General features: G+C 44.4%; 1 protein-coding gene across 3 annotated transcripts in view; it reads right to left on the bottom strand.

Moving 5' to 3' along the window:
* The window catches only part of LOC110536289 (tenascin), a 74,147-nt gene that overhangs the window by 10,896 nt on the left and 45,760 nt on the right, over nt 1-17,491 (bottom strand). For 2 of the 3 annotated variants that reach the window (XM_021622011.2, XM_036936188.1), the window contains exons 9-12: nt 11,417-11,506; nt 10,603-10,866; nt 6,337-6,612; nt 575-850 (exon numbers count right to left, since the gene is read on the bottom strand). In XM_021622011.2, coding sequence (XP_021477686.2) covers nt 575-850; nt 6,337-6,612; nt 10,603-10,866; nt 11,417-11,506 — 906 coding nt within the window. The remainder of the gene's footprint in view (nt 1-574; nt 851-6,336; nt 6,613-10,602; nt 10,867-11,416; nt 11,507-17,491) is intronic. The other variant, XM_021622012.2, reaches the window with a different exon arrangement.

Genomic DNA, 17,491 nt, shown 5'->3' with positions numbered 1-17,491 from the left:
GGCAGACAGTGAGACAGACAGACAGAGTGTGTTGGTTCACATATACTGGAGCTGGCTTTAGAGGGGAGGGTTGCTGGATGGTTCCACTGGAACCACACAGGAGAGCTGACAGACGAGACAATGACAGGACAGTGAACACTGAACAGACATGATGAGGATGAGAAAAAAACCCATGAGACCCATCACACACAGTTTTGGCACAAGACACACGAGGCAGCCCAAGCTGGTTTAAATGAAACATTCATGACAACCTAAGGACTCCATTAAATAGGCTTAATAACTTCCATTTGCAAAGTTAATTATAATTCTACCAGATTGCTGCCTTGAACAAATATTATGACAGAATGTTATCAGGTTAGTAAACAAAAACGACTGCAACGATAAAGAAATGAGATAATTGTATAAACATTGACCCATTTTGAACCTATTTTCATGCTGTTATTGTAAGACTGCAATCTTTCAACATGGAGAAAGAGAAAATATAGTTTACAATATTGAAAGATGCTGAACACATTCCTAGCATCATCTATCCAGCAGCCCTACGCCATTGCTGGTGTGATGTCATACCATGTACCTGTTTTGGCCACCCCGGAGATAGAGTCTGAGTGCCGTCCAGAAATTACCCCATACAGCTCAATTTCGTACTCTGTGTCGTCAATTAGCTCAGTAAGCACTGTTGTTCTCTCCTCGCCGGGCACGACCACCTCTTGCGGAGAAGCGAGGTCGTCGCTAGTATCATTGATCACAATGACAAAACTATCAAAGAGGTTCTCTTCAGCCAACCAGGCCACTTTACAGCTGTCTGGGGTGATGTCGGAGACCAAGAGATGCTCCACGATGGGTTCAGCTTCTGAGTGATAAGGGAAGACATGTTGTTTCCATCCTCTTTAGGCCTCAAGAGTACTTTAGGAAGTGCTTATGAAGATTACAGAAGATCATTTACAGTTATTACATATTGTATTTACTATAGACAATCACATGATCATGAAAGCAGAAATGTATGAAAGTGTGTATACTTATTTGAAATAGATGTAGTTCTGTCCTTGTGATGTACTTGTCTATTAGTGTTCTTTATTATGTCATGTTTTCTGCGCACCCCAGGAGGAGTAGCTGCTACTTTAGCAGTAGGTCATTTGGATCCTAACAAAATATCAAATACTAGTTCTGGACCCATATCAATTTAGGGATTCATATGAGTCAAACGAGAAGAGTAGGTTTGCAAGAAGAAAATAATTAAAAGTTGTTATTTTCCTGAAGATGTTGACCGTGTGTTTCACCAGTATTAATGATGTAAGTTATAAATGTTTATACCACTTTTGTACCTATCACAGCCACTGTGGTGAGCATGAAGGGAAAGATATGTATTTTATTGGTGCAGGTAGGTATGTTGTTATTCACCAGCTAGTGTGATCAAATTCAACCCTCAGTTTATTGATGCTGTGACTGCAAAAATAATACACTGAAACGAAGGTCATCTATCAGAAGAAAAGGAACATGAGAGACAGAAAGTCAGGGTTTGACTAGAGTTTTAAGAGTCTGGGTGACTACGTCATTGCAGATGGGTCTGTGCTTGCAAAGAGTTGCAAAAAACAACAGCGTAAACTAGTCATTACCAGTGGCTAATAATGCCTGATGAAAAGGAGAGGAGTGGAGCCAACAGGAGTTTACAGCTGTTAGAGTATCTACAGCTGTTAGAGTCTACATCTGCTAGAGTCTACAGCTGCTAGAGTCTACATCTGCTAGAGTCTACAGCTGCTAGAGTCTACAGCTGAGTCTACATTGGTTAGTCTACATTGGTTAGTCTACATTGGTTAGTCTACATCTGCTAGAGTCTACATCTGCTAGAGTCTACAGCTGCTAGAGTCTACAGCTGCTAGAGTCTACATCTGCTAGAGTCTACATTTGCTAGAGTCTACAGCTGAGTCTACATTGGTTAGTCTACATCTGCTAGAGTCTACACCTGCTAGAGTCTACATCTGCTAGAGTCTACAGCTGAGTCTACATTGGTTAGTCTACATTGGTTAGTCTACATCTGCTAGAGTCTACAGCTGAGTCTACATTGGTTAGTCTACATATGTTAGGGTCTACATCTGTTAGAGTCTACATCGGTCATAGTCTACAGCTGCTAGAGTCTACCGTTGCTAGTCTACAGCTGCTAGAGTCTACAGCTGCTAGTGTCTACAGCTTCTAGAGTCTACAGCTGCTAGAGTCTACAGCTGCTAGAGTCTACAGCTGCTAGAGTCTACAGCTGCTAGAGTCTACAGCTGCTAGAGTGTATAGCTGTAGCAGCCAGAGAGAGAGGGTGTGCTAGCAGACTGGCCATCTGCACCATACAGACAGCAGTTTATTACAACTAAAGCTGCTTCCTGGAGATTCAGAGCTACAGATGGATGGAATATTGGCCAGGGTGGTTCTAAAGTATTTCTGGTGTAACTCTGTCCGGGAGACAGACAGTCAGGCATAGACCGTGGACTGACCGTGCCGCCTCAGTGCTGCCTGACTAGATACAGGGACATAACTTGTTAGAACCATACACCAAACGTTAGGTGCCTAAGCCAGTGTGAACCCAGAGGATTGGGCTGACGTGAAATGAGGGAACTGCGCAAGGCAGTTGTTGTGAGAAGAAGTGGTGGAAAATGAAAACCATATCACAAAAATCCCGGGTAGCTGTCACTCTTCGTTAGGAGTGGAGCAGGGCTTCTTTAGCTGGGCAGCTAGTCAGTCAAGGAAGCAGGGAGGGAGAGAGTGTGATAGAGGCCCCGGTAAAAAAGTAGTGCACTATTTATGGGAATAGGGTACCATTTGGGATGCAACCCAGAAGTGGAAACATGTGCACCAGACCCAGCATTCCCTGGCACCCCAACACCAGGCTCTAGCAGTCCCTGGCATCCCAACACCAGGCTCCAGCAGTCCCTGGAATCGCAACACCAGGCTCCAGGACACAGTGTCAATGTGAGCATGAGATTGAGGAGAAGAGTGGTCTGGAAGAGTAGCAGAGCGGTCTGGGAGAGGAGCAGAGCAGTCTGTGAGAGGAGCAGAGTGATCTGGGAAAGGAGCAGAGAAGGTGTGGGAGAGGAGCAGAGTGGGTGTGGGAGAGGAGCAGAGCAGTCTGGGAAAGTAGCAGAGCGGGTGTGGGAGAGGAGCAGAACGGTCTGGGAGAGGAGCAGAGTGGTCTGGGAGAGGAGCAGAGCGGTCTGGGAGAGGAGCAGAGCGGTCTGGGAGAGGAGTAGAGCGGGTGTAGGAGAGACGCAGAGCGGTCTGGGAGAGGAGCAGAGCAGAGCAGAGAAGAGCGGTCTGGGAGCGGAGCAGAGTGGGTGTGGGAGTTGAGCAGAGTGGTCTGGGAGCGGAGCAGAGTGGTCTGGGAGCGAAGCAGAGCGGATGTGGGAGCGGAGCAGAGCGTGTGTGGGAGAGGAGCAGAGTGGTCTGGGAGAGGAGCAGAGTGGGTGTGGGAAGGAAGCAGAGTGGTCTGGGAGCAGAGTTGTCTGGGAGAGGAGCAGAGTGGGTGTGGGAGCGAAGCAGAGCGGATGTGGGAGAGGAGCAGAGAGTTTGTGGGAGTTGAGCAGAGTGGTCTGGGAGAGGAGCAGAGTGGGAGCGAAGCAGAGTGAATGTGGGAGCGGAGCAGAGCGGGTGTGGGAGAGGAGCAGAGTGGTCTGGGAGAGGAGCAGAGTGGGTGTGGGAACAAAGCAGAGTGGTCTGGGAGAGGAGCAGAGTGGGTGTGGAAACGAAGCAGAGTGGTCTGGGAGCAGAGTGGTCTGGGAGCAGAGTTGTCTGGGAGAGGAGCAGAGTGGGTGTGGGAGCGAAGCAGAGCGGATGTGGGAGAGGAGCAGAGAGTTTGTGGGAGTTGAGCAGAGTGGTCTGGGAGAGGAGCAGAGTGGGAGCGATGCAAAGCGGATGTGGGAGAGGAGCAGAGAGTTTGTGGGAGTTGAGCAGAGTGGTCTGGGAGAGGGGCAGAGTGGGAGCGAAGCAGAGCGGATGTGGGAGCGGAGCAGAGCGGGTGTGGGAGAGGAGCAGAGTGGTCTGGGAGAGGAGCAGAGTGGGTGTGGGAACAAAGCAGAGTGGTCTGGGAGAGGAGCAGAGTGGGTGTGGGAACAAAGCAGAGTGGTCTGGGAGCAGAGTGGTCTGGGAGAGGAGCAGAGTGGGTGTGGGAGCGAAGCAGAGCGGATGTGGGAGAGGAGCAGAGAGTTTGTGGGAGTTGAGCAGAGTGGTCTGGGAGAGGAGCAGAGTGGGAGCGAAGCAGAGTGGATGTGGGAGAGGAGCAGAGAGTTTGTGGGAGTTGAGCAGAGTGGTCTGGGAGAGGAGCAGAGTGGGAGCGAAGCAGAGCGGATGTGGGAGAGGAGCAGAGAGTTTGTGGGAGTTGAGCAGAGTGGTCTGGGAGAGGAGCAGAGTGGGAGCGAAGCAGAGCGGATGTGGGAGCGGAGCAGAGCGGGTGTGGGAGAGGAGCAGAGTGGTCTGGGAGAGGAGCAGAGTGGGTGTGGGAACGAAGCAGAGTGGTCTGGGAGAGGAGCAGAGTGGGTGTGGGAACAAAGCAGAGTGGTCTGGGAGCAGAGTGGTCTGGGAGAGGAGCAGAGTGGGTGTGGGAGCGAAGCAGAGCGGATGTGGGAGAGGAGCAGAGAGTTTGTGGGAGTTGAGCAGAGTGGTCTGGGAGAGGAGCAGAGTGGGTGTGGGAGCGAAGCAGAGCGGGTGTGGGAGCGGAACAGAGTGGTCTGGGAGAGGAGCAGAGTGGGTGTGGGAGCGAAGCAGAGAGGGTGTGGGAGCGAAGCAGAGCAGAGTGGTCTGGAGGAAGAGCATAGCGGTCTGGGAGAGGAGCAGAGCGGTCTGGGAGAGGAGAAGAGCGGGTGTGGTGGCAGAGCGGTCTGGGAGAGGAGCAGAATGGTCTGAGTCTAGGGAGAGAGGTGAACAAAGCCCTCACAGATTAGAAAAACATCTTCTCAAGGACTTGAAGAAACCATTAACTCTCTCCATCCATTTGCCGAATCGTCATTATGTGGGAACAGCTGAACTATAGCGTGCTTTGAGTGATACAATGATAAAATACATACGTACATTATTTATACCATGAGGATAACATGAAAAACTTGAAGAACTGTTTTAAATGAGCTTTGAAGAGATTGTTTGAAATAAATCCCTTTTATTCACTGGGAAAGTTACCAAATTAGTAGATGAGTGAGAAGTAATTTGAGGCAGGTTTTCAGCAGGTGAGGGAAGACCTCAAAAGAACAAAGCTATGTGTGCGAAGTGTGTGCAGCCTGGCCTCTATATGTGTGTTTAGGGGAGAACTGGAGGTACCAGGGGTCTGGCTGGTCTGAATGACAGCTATTATTCTCCATGGCAGCAGAAGTATGCAGAGGCCAGGTTCGTCTAGGTACTCTATGCTGTCAAAAACAGATGGCTTGGCTAGGTCACCTAAATCTTAACTGACATCCACCTCGAATCCGAAATGAAAATGTTTTACTGAAACATTGACAACACTGCATGTGGATACTTATTATTACTTGTCACTGCTTAATCCTTTTGTACATTCTCATAGCACAAGACAAAGTCCTCAATGGTTTTAACAGCAAACAAGTAAGTAGTCTTGTTCACGCTCCGTTCAACCTTGTAATTCACAGAATGTGAATTGTTGATAATGACTACTATTGGTTGGATGGGTGAATGAATCAATGCACCTGTTGGGTTTATACTGTCAGACAGTCAGTCACTACCTAGGGTACAGATCACAACACGTGGGTCGGCCGACATCTCAGAGATTCTCCAGACATGTTCTCTCATGGTACGCCCTGACAGGCACATACTGTACTGTAGTCTGCTTAGGGTGGCTCAAAGGTGGATCCACTGCAGGCCAGGTCAGGCCTCATGTCAACTGAATGGGTTTTGTCTGGGTGGAGTGGTTCTATACTGTGGACGGTTGGTTTCGAAAATATATTTTACAGTCACTGCATCAAATTGAGGGAAACCCACATAATGGGTGATATGGTGTTGCTAGGTGATGATGGTTGAGGCATTTGAATGGCAAGAGGTTAAAACAGGCTGGAGGTTTTGTATGGTGGAAATGACTAAGGAGCAAAGAACTTCCGCAGTGGCTGGACTGGTAACTTATCACCATTAGACAGTTATTGTAAGAAGAGATCAGAGGTAAAGTGCTGTTGGTGGGAAAACAGATAAGTAAAGTTCTATTGGTGTACAAATGGATAATAGGGTGTACACTACAGTATAAAGAGACAAGATGATACCATGGATTGAATCAAGCCTCTTCCAAGACGAGGGAGAAAAAGATTGTGATGTTAATTCAAATATTTAGTCAGACAGACAGAGGATTTACTAAGTGAGTGGTGATACCTGTGATGATGTCTGCATAGACAGGCCCCAACAGGGCCCCCTTGAACAGCCCATACAGACTGACATTGTACCAGGTGGCGGGAGAGAGGCCTACGATGCCCAGGCTCTGGGCCGCATCTTGCAGGGTGTGGTTCTGCCAGTCTACCCCTGCCTCTGCGTCTGTCACCTCAACGACAAAGCCATCAAAGTCTCCCTCCTCAGTGACCCAGGACACCAGGAAGCTGTCCCACGACACGTCTGACACTGTCAGTTTGCCCAGCACAGGCTTCTCCTCCTCTGGATGACGATAAAGATGACAACAAACAACATCAAGAAAACGTTAGGCAAACCACTCAATGTAAAACATAGATATAGATAGGCTGTGACCCGATTCTCCACCCTTTTTCATGAAGTGTGCACTTCCACCATTTCAAAATGGTGAAAACTCCCTCCAGCCAATGCTTACACCAATCCTATGCTTATAAAATCCACGACGGGGAGTGTACAAATCTACACCTTTGGAGAAGGGTAGAGAATTGGGACAAGGAAAATACAATACACATAAGAAAGCCGAGGGCTTGGAATGTGAAAAAGGCTGGTTATTGAAGCCTACAGATATTTCACTGACAACATTTCACTCAAATGACATGGCACACAATAAACAAGTATTGACGCATAGAAGAGAGTAGAGATGTTTGTAAACCCCAAGAAAGTTGCATTCAATCCACAAAGACAGTGTTAATTCAAGACTCCAAAAGATAGTTGAACCTAATCTCATTTCTATTTCAATAACTTATTTCCATATACAGATGTAGGATCTTAATTTGACCAGTTTCTCACAGCACAAAAATAATTGAGCAGCAACAGGTAATGTGTGGATTTAAATGAATGGACAGTTTTGATGATATATTTTTAGCTCGGGCAAATCAAGTCTGACATTTTACATTGGAAATTAAAAACGTTAGAAGCCTTTTTAAACCTTGAATATACTACAATTTCCTGCAACAACAGGATGATCAAATGATTAAGTTCCAACATCTTTAAGACTCTGAAAGAAGTCCCTTTAGTGTGTGTAAATGAACGTGGATACTAACATTACCACTACAAGACCTTGGTGACAAACACACTCAATTTATTGTGGAGACAGACAGACAGACGCGCAGACAGACAGACAGACAGACAGACAGACAGACAGACAGACACCATGATGTAGACAGACAATCTGTTCTGCAAGCACCTGACGCCAGCAAGTCTCTCTGCCTGAAACGGCCTGTCTCGCTTGTCTATTAATGGCTCTGAACAAGCCATTCATTTTTGAAAGTCCACTGTAGTCCGCTTGAGCAGAAGTACACAGTACACTTCAAACACATGGAGAAACCATGCAGTAGCAGCAGTATAGCAGTACAGCACAGAAAGCAGAACTGCCTAGCCCATTGTTAGCTGGAGGTGTCAGCAGAGTGAGATGCAGGGAAACATCAAGGCTACCATTATCCTATTTTCAAAGCACCTATGTTGGAGTGGGCAGGAAAATGTAGACTAAATGGAATGGAAGACAATGAGAATGGAATGAATGACATTTGATGGAAGGCAGGCGGAGACCGGCCTGGCCATTAATTGCTTGTGAAAGCTCACATGGGAGAAGAGATTGAACAGCATTACCAGAACATTTTTATAATGTTGTAGTAGTTAGATTGAGACCATCAGGAGGGAGGGGATTGAGTCAGGCTCTTGTTGTGTTCATTCTCTCTGTATGTACTAGTCTATAAATGTTCATTTTAGAGACACATACTAAACGATCAAGATACCTTATGTTAATCAGTACCTAACATATTCTGCATTCAAAATGGCACTCTGTTCCCTTTATAGTGCACTATATACATGTATACATTTGGATCTTCATTTGGTCACCATGTTGCAGGAGAACTTGTAAAACTTGTAGTGTATTTGAGGTTTAAAAAGGCTTCAGACTTGATTTTCCCCTACGAAAAATGTATCAACCCTTACAAAATTATTTATAATCCACATAATAATTCACATTTCCTGTTGCTGCAGGATTATTTCCCTGCGGTAGCAAACTGCTTAAAATGAAGATCCTACATCTGAAGGGAATAGGGTGCCATGTGGGACGGATTGTCTCTTCTCCTTTTGTCAGGCAACAGAAGCAACTGTGGCTGAGTCTCAGGTCTGGCCTTCAGAACATGCAGATGGAGACGTGATGGGCTGAATGAAATTACTTATCGTCAAGATGAGACCATCTCAAAGACATGCAGGACATGCACTTTGTGCTCCATTTCTCAAATTGGAGGAGCAATTGGTCATGCAACATTCGTGCAAAATATTGTTGAACATGAAAACTTCACATAAAAAAAGCACAATATTTCTAGTCTTATTTATAGAGGACTTTTGTTTCAGATCACGTAGGTGTATAAAACCATCACCAAACTGCTAAAGAATATTGTTCTGTACAGCAGAATCTTCAAAAGGCTTTGTTTACACTCCAGGGTTATACTTCATATTCTGTGTGGTGTGCCGCAGTACACTAAAGCCACGGACAAAATCATCTGGTGTGTTTAATCTATTATTCAAATGTGATTAATGACTCCTTTGACTATAGCTCAAGGTATTATCATTCAAACTGTTCTCTCTCATTGTGCCTGAGCCTTCCGTTTACACAAAGGCTCCCCACAGCTCCATGAGTCTCTGAATTTGCCGATTAGCCTAAGTTATAATACTGCAGCTGTACTGTCTCCTGATCTTCCTACATCAACAATACATGTCTGACTGCTGGAAGGATGTGGGAGGTTTATTATATCAAATCAATTTTGGTTTCTTGCTCAGCATTTGAAATAGCCTTAAGATTTTGATGTTTTTTGTTCTGCAGAGGTATAATGTTGTTACTGGCTCACTCCAGTGGGACTCCAAACCCTTGAACTCTAATTCTTGTAATCCTTTCAACGCCAGATGACTGTCAAACACAAGTAAAGTCCAGACCTGGGGGGTAAAAGGGTGGGAAACCCCCCCCCCTCCCAATCCCTTTATATCCCTGTTAACGTGCAGCGTGCACTGCGTTTGCATTTTCTGTCTGGAATGGAGACGATAAAGTGTTGGAGGAACGACCGCAGCATGCTGATTAGAGGAGTGGTGATCTCGGAGCCAATGTTTTAACAGAGTATGTATCGTTTTATCTGACAGACCCACAATTCATCATGGTAAATTCATACAAAAACACAGAGGAGTGGGCTCACTCCACCAATTATCACATGAATGAGCTTTGTATGGAGCACACACACACACACACACACACACACACACACACACACCATTCTGAAAGTTGGCAGCATGTAACAAAGACCCAAACAAAAGACAGTCATTCTTATCCATACCAGCGTTTCCCTCTCACCATCTCAATTTTGCCCATAGCCAGACAGATTAATGGGTATCCCGTTACATAACTGGAGGACTTTCTTCTCAAATGTTTGGTTTGGAAGCATCCTGACCTCAGGAGCGAGCTAAAAAGTGTTATAATTATCTTATTTTCCTTTCCTTGTTTTAGTAAAATAGTAAACCCACGTGCAGTAAATGAAACAGAGACAGAGAGACTTAAAGAAAGTAGTAACAATGAATTCAATTCATTCCCTACTACAGGTTTGGCTGCAGGACTGGAGAGCAAAATTGAATCGTTGGTTAATGAGGAAAAGGCTGAACAAAACTTTACTGTAGAAAACTTCACGAAACACAGTCCAAACACAAAAAAAATGCTTTCTTACAGACCCCTACTATACAGCAGCCAAATCTGGCCCGTGAGTGATTTATTTTGGCCCCCCAAAGTTTTTATCAAAAAATTCTAATAATAATACAGATATTTTTTTGGGGGGGGTTTCTTTGTCAATACAGTCATTGTCAACACAGTTATTGTAAATTACACTACATTTTTGACGTGACAATTCCATAAGGATTTGGCAAGAGAACAGAGACAGACTGGCACCCAGGCCAGAGTACTGTCCACACTGACCTGTGGCTAGAAAACATGTAATAAAGGACCATGGAAATATAATCTAGATTGTTTTTCTTATGTAAGGGACCAGGTTGGAAAGGTAGAGGGTTACTGTCGACACTGACATGTGGCTACTGCAGCATGGGATCATATAAATAGATTGAGGGGACACTCAATATGTCTGAAAGTACTCCCATTATAGCATAACTGACCTGAATGGGGATGCCTGCTCTATTTATTCTAATTCTATGAATTGGCTAAGAGGAGATAGCGATGAACCTGTCCACACCGACCTGTTGTTGCGGAGATGGTGGTGGGGCCGCTCTGCCTGCGTCCCCTCTCAGCAGTCAGGGTGATGGTGTACAACATGCCGGGCGTCAAGTTCCTCATGGTGTACTTGACGTCTATAGAGAAGGGTGTCACCTCAGCCCTTCTCCCATCGGCTGACACGTACTCCAGCTTGTACTTGTCAATCTTAGCCACCGGCTTCTGCCACACCAGTACCATCTCAGTCTCAGAGGAAGACTCCACCTCCAGGTTCTTAGGAGCATCCAACGCTGAAGAGAAGAACATAGAAGGAGAATGTATAATATAGAAGGAGAATATAGAAGGAGAATATAGAATATAGAAGAAGAGTATAGAATATAGTAGGATAATATAGAATATTGAAGGAAAATATATAATATAGAAGGAGAATATAGAACACAGAAGGAGAGTATAGAATATAGAAGAAGAACATAGAATAAAGAAGGAGAATATAGAAGGAAATACAGAATATAGAAGGAGAATATAGAATATAGAATATAGAATATAGAAGGAGAATATATAAGGAAAATATAGAATATTTAAGGAGACTATAGAATATAGAAGGAGAATATAGAAGGAAAATATAGAATATACAAGGAGAATATAGAATATACAAGGACAATATAGAAGGGGAGTATAGAATATAGAAGGAGAGTATATTTCAAATAGTGCAAGACAAGTGCAAATAACCATTTGTGAATTGTAGGAGGCAAATAGTCGAATGGGGGTTATTTTTAGTACATGATCGTAAACAAAAACAATGTATTTCTTTACAATACATAAAAAGGTCATAGCTCTCACCTGTAACAGCATTGGTGGTGGTAGGAAGGCTCTCACGCTCACTCTTCACAGCTGTCACTCCCATCCCATACTCTGTCCCAGCTCTCAGGCCTACACAATACACAGACGAAGAACACTTATCGTACCGGATGTATGCAAACAGAGCATGAGAACAAAAACATGTTATTGTATTTTTAATATCAAATATTTATCAATGAAAACAATATGTTTAAAGTTTTATATTAAAACACCCAGCTGTTTGCAGGTGAAAAAGACCGAAGCTCTTCAAGGCTTTTAAAGCTACAGTGGGGAGAACAAGTATTTGATACACTGCCGATTTTGCAGGTTTTCCTAATTACAAAGCATGTAGAGGTCTGTAATTTCTATCATTGGTACACTTCAACTGTGAGAGACGGAATCTAAAACAAAAATCCAGAAAATCACATTGTATGATTTTTAAGTAATTAATTTGCATTTAATTGCATGACATAAGTATTTGATCACCTACCAACCATTAAGAATTCCGTCTCTCACAGACCTCACAGTTTTTCTTTATTAACTTCTTAAGGTATAAGGCAGCATTTTCACTTTTGGATAAATAGCGTGCCCAATTTCAACTTCCTGCTACTCATGCCAATAATATAAGATATGCATACTATTATTAGATTTGGATAGAAAACACTCTGGAGTTTCTAAAACTGTTTGAATCATGTCTGTGGGTATAACAGAACTTATGTAGCAGGCAAAACCCAGATTTTTTTTTTTTTTAGGTCTCTGTCTGTTCAGTGGGTTCTCATTGGGAAACGATATTTCTTAGGAACTTGTTTTCAGTTCCTACCGCTTCCACTGGATGTCACCAGTCTTTGGAATTTGGTTCAGGTTATTATTTTGTGCAATGAAGAAGTACGGCCATCTAGGAACTGCGTAACACTGTTGAGAGTTGCGCAGGACTTGAAAAGTAGCTTGGTTTGTTGTCTTCCTGAATTGAACACAGATAGACCCGTCTTCAAATTGATTGATTATTAACGTTTAAAAATACCTAAAGTTGTATAACAAAAGTAGTTTGAAATGTTTGACAAAGTTTACAGGCAACTTTTGAAATATTTAGTAGTGACGTTGCGCAATTTGGAAGCTGTTTTTATCTGGATCAAACGCGCCAAATAGGACAATAGGCAATAGGACAATAGGCAAGCAGCTTGGTGAGAAGGGAACAACTCTTGGCGCAATTATTAGAAAATGGAAGAAGTTCAAGATGACGGTCAATCACCCTTAATCTGGAGCTCCAAGCAAGATCTCACCTCGTGGGGCATCAATGATCATGAGGAAGGTGAGGGATCAGCCCAGAACTACACGGCAGGACCTGGTCAATGACCTGAAGAGAGCTGGGACCACAGTCTCAAAGAAAACCATTAGTAACACACTACGCCGTCATGGATTAAAATCCTGCAGCGCACGCAAGGTCCCCCTGCTCAAGCCAGAGCATGTCCAGGCCCGTCTGAAGTTTGCCAATGACCATCTGGATGATCCAGAGGAGGAATGGGAGAAGGTCATGTGGTCTGATGAGACAAAAATATAGCTTTTTGGTCTAAACTTTACTCGCCGTGTTTGGAGGAAGAAGAAGGATGAGTACAACCCCAAGAACACCATCCCAACTGTGAAGCATGGAGGTGGAAACATCATTATTTGGGGATGCTTTTCTGCAAAGGGGACAGGATGACTGCACTGTATTGAGGGGAGGATGGATGGGGCCATGTACCGCGAGATGTTGGCCAACAACCTCCTTCCCTCAGTAAGAGCATTGAAGATGGGTCGTGGCTTTGTTTTTCAGCATGACAACGACCCAAAACACACAGCCAGGGCAACTAAGGAGTGGCTCCGTAAGAAGCATCTCAAGGTCCTGGAGTGGCTTAGCCAGTCTCCAGACCTGAACCCAATAGAACATCTTTGGAGGGAGCTGAAAGTCCGTATTGCCCAGCGACAGCCCCGAAACCTGATAGATATGGAGAAGGTCTGTATGGAGGAGTGGGCCAAATTCCCTGCTGCAGTGTGCAAACCTGGTCAAGAACTACAGGAAACGTATGATCTCTGTAATTGCAAACAAAGGTTCTGTACCAAATATTAAGTTCTGCTTTTCTGATGTATCAAATACTTATGTCATGCAATAAAATGCAAATTGATTACTTAAAAATCATACAATGTGATTTTCTGGATTTTTGTTTTAGATTCCGTCCCTCACATTTGAAGTGTACCTATGATAAAAAATTACAGACCTCTACATGCTTTGTAAGTAGGAAAACTTGCAAAATTGGCAGGGTATCAAATACTTCTCCCCACTGTATAGTTGAAGTTGTGCCTTCAAAAGCTAGTCACAGTTAAAAGTTGTTCAAGCAGGAAAATGGATAATTAACTTAATAAACATGGGTCTGTCGGACATTTGAAGTTTGTTGTGATTGTAGCTGCTACATCTGGACAATAGATTTTATTACCAGACTTCTCTGGTCTCTACTCCTCCCGTTACGGGGTCTGAGACGCCGAAGTTTCCCACCAATTGCTCTGAGAAATTGAACACCCTAGTCATTGGCGACTCTATTACCCGCAGTATTAGACTTAAAGCTAATCATCCAGCGATCATACACTGTTTACCAGGTGGCAGGGCTACCGATGTTAAGGCTAATCTGAAAATGGTACTGGCTAAAGCTAAAACTGGCGAGTGTAGAGAGTATTGAGATATCGTTATCCACGTCGGCACCAACGATGTTAGGATGAAACAGTCAGAGATCACCAAGTGCAACAAAGCTTCAGCCTATACATCAGCTAGAAAGATGTGTCGGCATCTAGTAATTGTCTCTGGCCCCCTCCCAGTTAGGGGAGTGATGAGCTCTACAGCAGAGTCTCAAAACTCAATCGCTAGTTGAAAACTGTTTTCTGCCCCTCCCAAAAGATAGAATTTGTAGATAATTGGCCTTCTTTCTGGGACTCACCCACAAACAGGACCAAGCCTGGTCTGTTGAGGAGTGACGGACTCCATCCTAGCTGGAGGGGTGCTCTCATCTTATCTACCAACATAGACAGGGCTCTAACTCCTCTAGCTCCACAATGAAATAGAGTGCAAGCCAGGCAGCAGGCTGGTAGCCTGCCTGCCAGCTTAATGGAGTCTGCCACTAGCACAGTCAGTGTAGTCAGCTCAGCTATTCCCATTGAGACTGTGGCTGTGCCTCGACCTAGGTTGGTCAAAACTAAACATGGTGGTGTTCTCCTTAGCAATCTCACTAGACTAAAGACCTCCATTCCTGCCATTATTGAAAGAGATCGTGATACCTCACATCTCAAAATAGGGCTATTTAATGTTAGATCCCTCACTTCAAAGGCAGTTATAGTCAATGAACTAATCACTGATCATAATCTTGATGTGATTGGCTTGACTGAAACATGGCTTAACCCTGATGAATTAAATGAGGCCTTACCTCCTGGTTACACTAGTGACAATATCCCCCGTGCATCCCGCAAAGGCGGAGGTGTTGCTAACATTTACGATAGCAAATTTCAATTTACAAAACAACCCCCAACCTTTTTCGTCTTTTGAGCTTCTAGTCATGAAATGTATGCAGCCTACTCAATCACTTTTTATAGCTACTCATTGAGTTCCCTGAATTCCTATCAGACCTTGTAGTCATAGCAGATAATATTCACATTTTTTGGTGATTTTAATATTCACATGGAAAAGTCCACAGACCCACTCCAAAAGGCGTTCGGAGCCATCATCGACTGGGTTTTGTCCAACATGTCTCTGGACCTACTCACTGTCACAGTCACAGTTATACTCTGGACCTAGTTTTGTACCATGGAATAAATGTTGTGAATCTTAATGTTTTTCCTCATAATCCTGGACTATCGGACCACCATTTTATTACGTTTGCAATCGCAACAAATAATCTGCTCAGACCCCAACCAAGGAGCATCAAAAGTCGTGCTATAAATTATCAGACAACCCAAAGATTCCTTGATGCCCTTCCAGACTCCCTCTGCCTACCCAAGGACGTCAGAGGACACAAATAAGTTAACCACCTAATTGAGGAACTAAATTTAACCTTGCGCAATACCCAAGATGCAGTTGCACCCCTAAAAACTAAAAACATTTGTCATAAGAAACTAGCTCCCTCGTATACAGAAAATACCCGAGCTCTGAAGTAAGCTTCCAGAAAATTGGAACAGAAATGGCGCCACACCAAACTGGAAGTCTTCCGACTAGCTTGGAAGGACAGTACCGTGCAGTAGCGAAGAGCCCTTATTGCTGCTCCACCAAACTGGAAGTCTTCCGACTAGCTTGGAAAGACAGTACCGTGCAGTATCGAAGAGCCCTCACTGCTGCTCCACCAAACTGGAAGTCTTCTGACTAGCTTGGAAAGACAGTACCGTGCAGTATCGAAGAGCCCTCACTGCTCGATCATCCTATTTTTCCAACTTAATTGAGGAAAATAAGAACAATCCTACATTTATTTTTGATACTGTCGCAAAGCTAACTAAAAAGCAATATTTCCCAAGAGAGGATGGCTTTCACTTCAGCAGTAATAAATTCATGAACTTCTTTGAGGAACAGATCATGATCACTAGAAAGCAAATTACGGACTCCTCTTTAAATCGGAGTATTCCTCCGATTTGCTCAGTTGTCCTCAGTCTGCACAACTCTGCCAGGACCTAGGATCAAGAGAGACACTCAAGTGTTTTAGTACTAGATCTCTTGACACAATGATGAAAATAATCATGGCCTCTAAACCTTCAAGCTGCATACTGGACCCTATTCCAACTAAACTACTGAAAGAGTTGCTTCCTGTGCTTGGCCCTCCTATGTTGAACATAATAAACGGCTCTCTATCCACCGGATGTGTACCAAACTCACTAAAAGTGGCAGTAACAAAGCCTCGCTTGAAAAAGCCAAACCTTGACCCAGAAAATATAAAAACGAATCAGCCTATATCGAATCTTCCATTCCTCTCAAAAATGTTAGAAAAAGCTGTGACACCGCAACTCACTGCCTTCCTGAAGACAAACAACGTATATGAAATGCTTCAGTCTGGTTTAAGACCCCATCAAAGCACTGAGACTGCACTTGTGAAGGTGGTAAATGACCTTTTAATGGCGTCAGACCGAGACTCTGCATCTGTCCTCGTGCTCCTAGACCTTAGTGCTGCTTTTGATACCATCGATCACCACATTCTTTTGGAGAGATTGGAAACCCAAATTGGTCAACACGGACAAGTTCTGTCCTGGTTTAGATCTTATCTGTCGGAAAGATATCAGTTTGTCTCTGTGAATGGTTTGTCGGCTGCTAGAATCCTGACTAGAACCAAAATATTGGATAATATTACTCCAGTGCTAGTCTCCCTACACTGGCTTCCTGTCAAGGCAAGGGTTAATTTCAAGGTTTTACTGCTAACTTACAAAGCATTACATGGGCTTGCTCCCACCTATCTCTCTGATTTGGTCCTGCCGTATATACCTACACGTATGCTACGGTCACAAGACGCAGGCCTCCTAATTGTCCCTAGAATTTCTAAGCAAACAGCTGGAGGCAGGGCTTTCTCCTATAGAGCTCCATTTTTATGGAACGGTCTGCCTACCCATGTCAGAGACGCAAACTCGGTCTCAACCTTTAAGTCTTTACTGAAGACTCATCTCTTCAGTGGGTCATATGATTGAGTGCAGTCTGGCCCAGGAGTGGGAAGGTGAACGGAAAAGCTCTGGAGCAACGAACAGCCCTTGCTGTCTCTGCCTGACTGGTTCCCCTCTCTCCACTGGGATTTTCTGCCTCTAACCCTATTACAGGAGCTGAGTCACTGGCTTACTGGTGCTCTTCCATGCCGTCCCTGGGAGGGGTATGTCACTTGAGTGGGTTGAGTCACTGACGTGATCGTCCTTTCTGGGTTGGTGCCCCCACTTGGGTTGTGCCATGGCGGAGATCTTTGTGGGCTATACTCGGCCTTGTCTCAGGATGGTAAGTTGGTGGTTGAAGATATCCCTCTAGTGGTGTGGGGGCTGTGCTTTGGCAAAGTGGGTGGGGTTATATCCTGCCTGTTTGGCCCTGTCCGGGGGTATCAT

This window comes from Oncorhynchus mykiss, chromosome 11 (genome assembly GCF_013265735.2).
Source record: "Oncorhynchus mykiss isolate Arlee chromosome 11, USDA_OmykA_1.1, whole genome shotgun sequence".
In the NCBI taxonomy this organism is placed as follows: Eukaryota; Metazoa; Chordata; class Actinopteri; order Salmoniformes; family Salmonidae; genus Oncorhynchus; species Oncorhynchus mykiss.
This window is presented reverse-complemented; position numbering and strand designations above follow the sequence as displayed.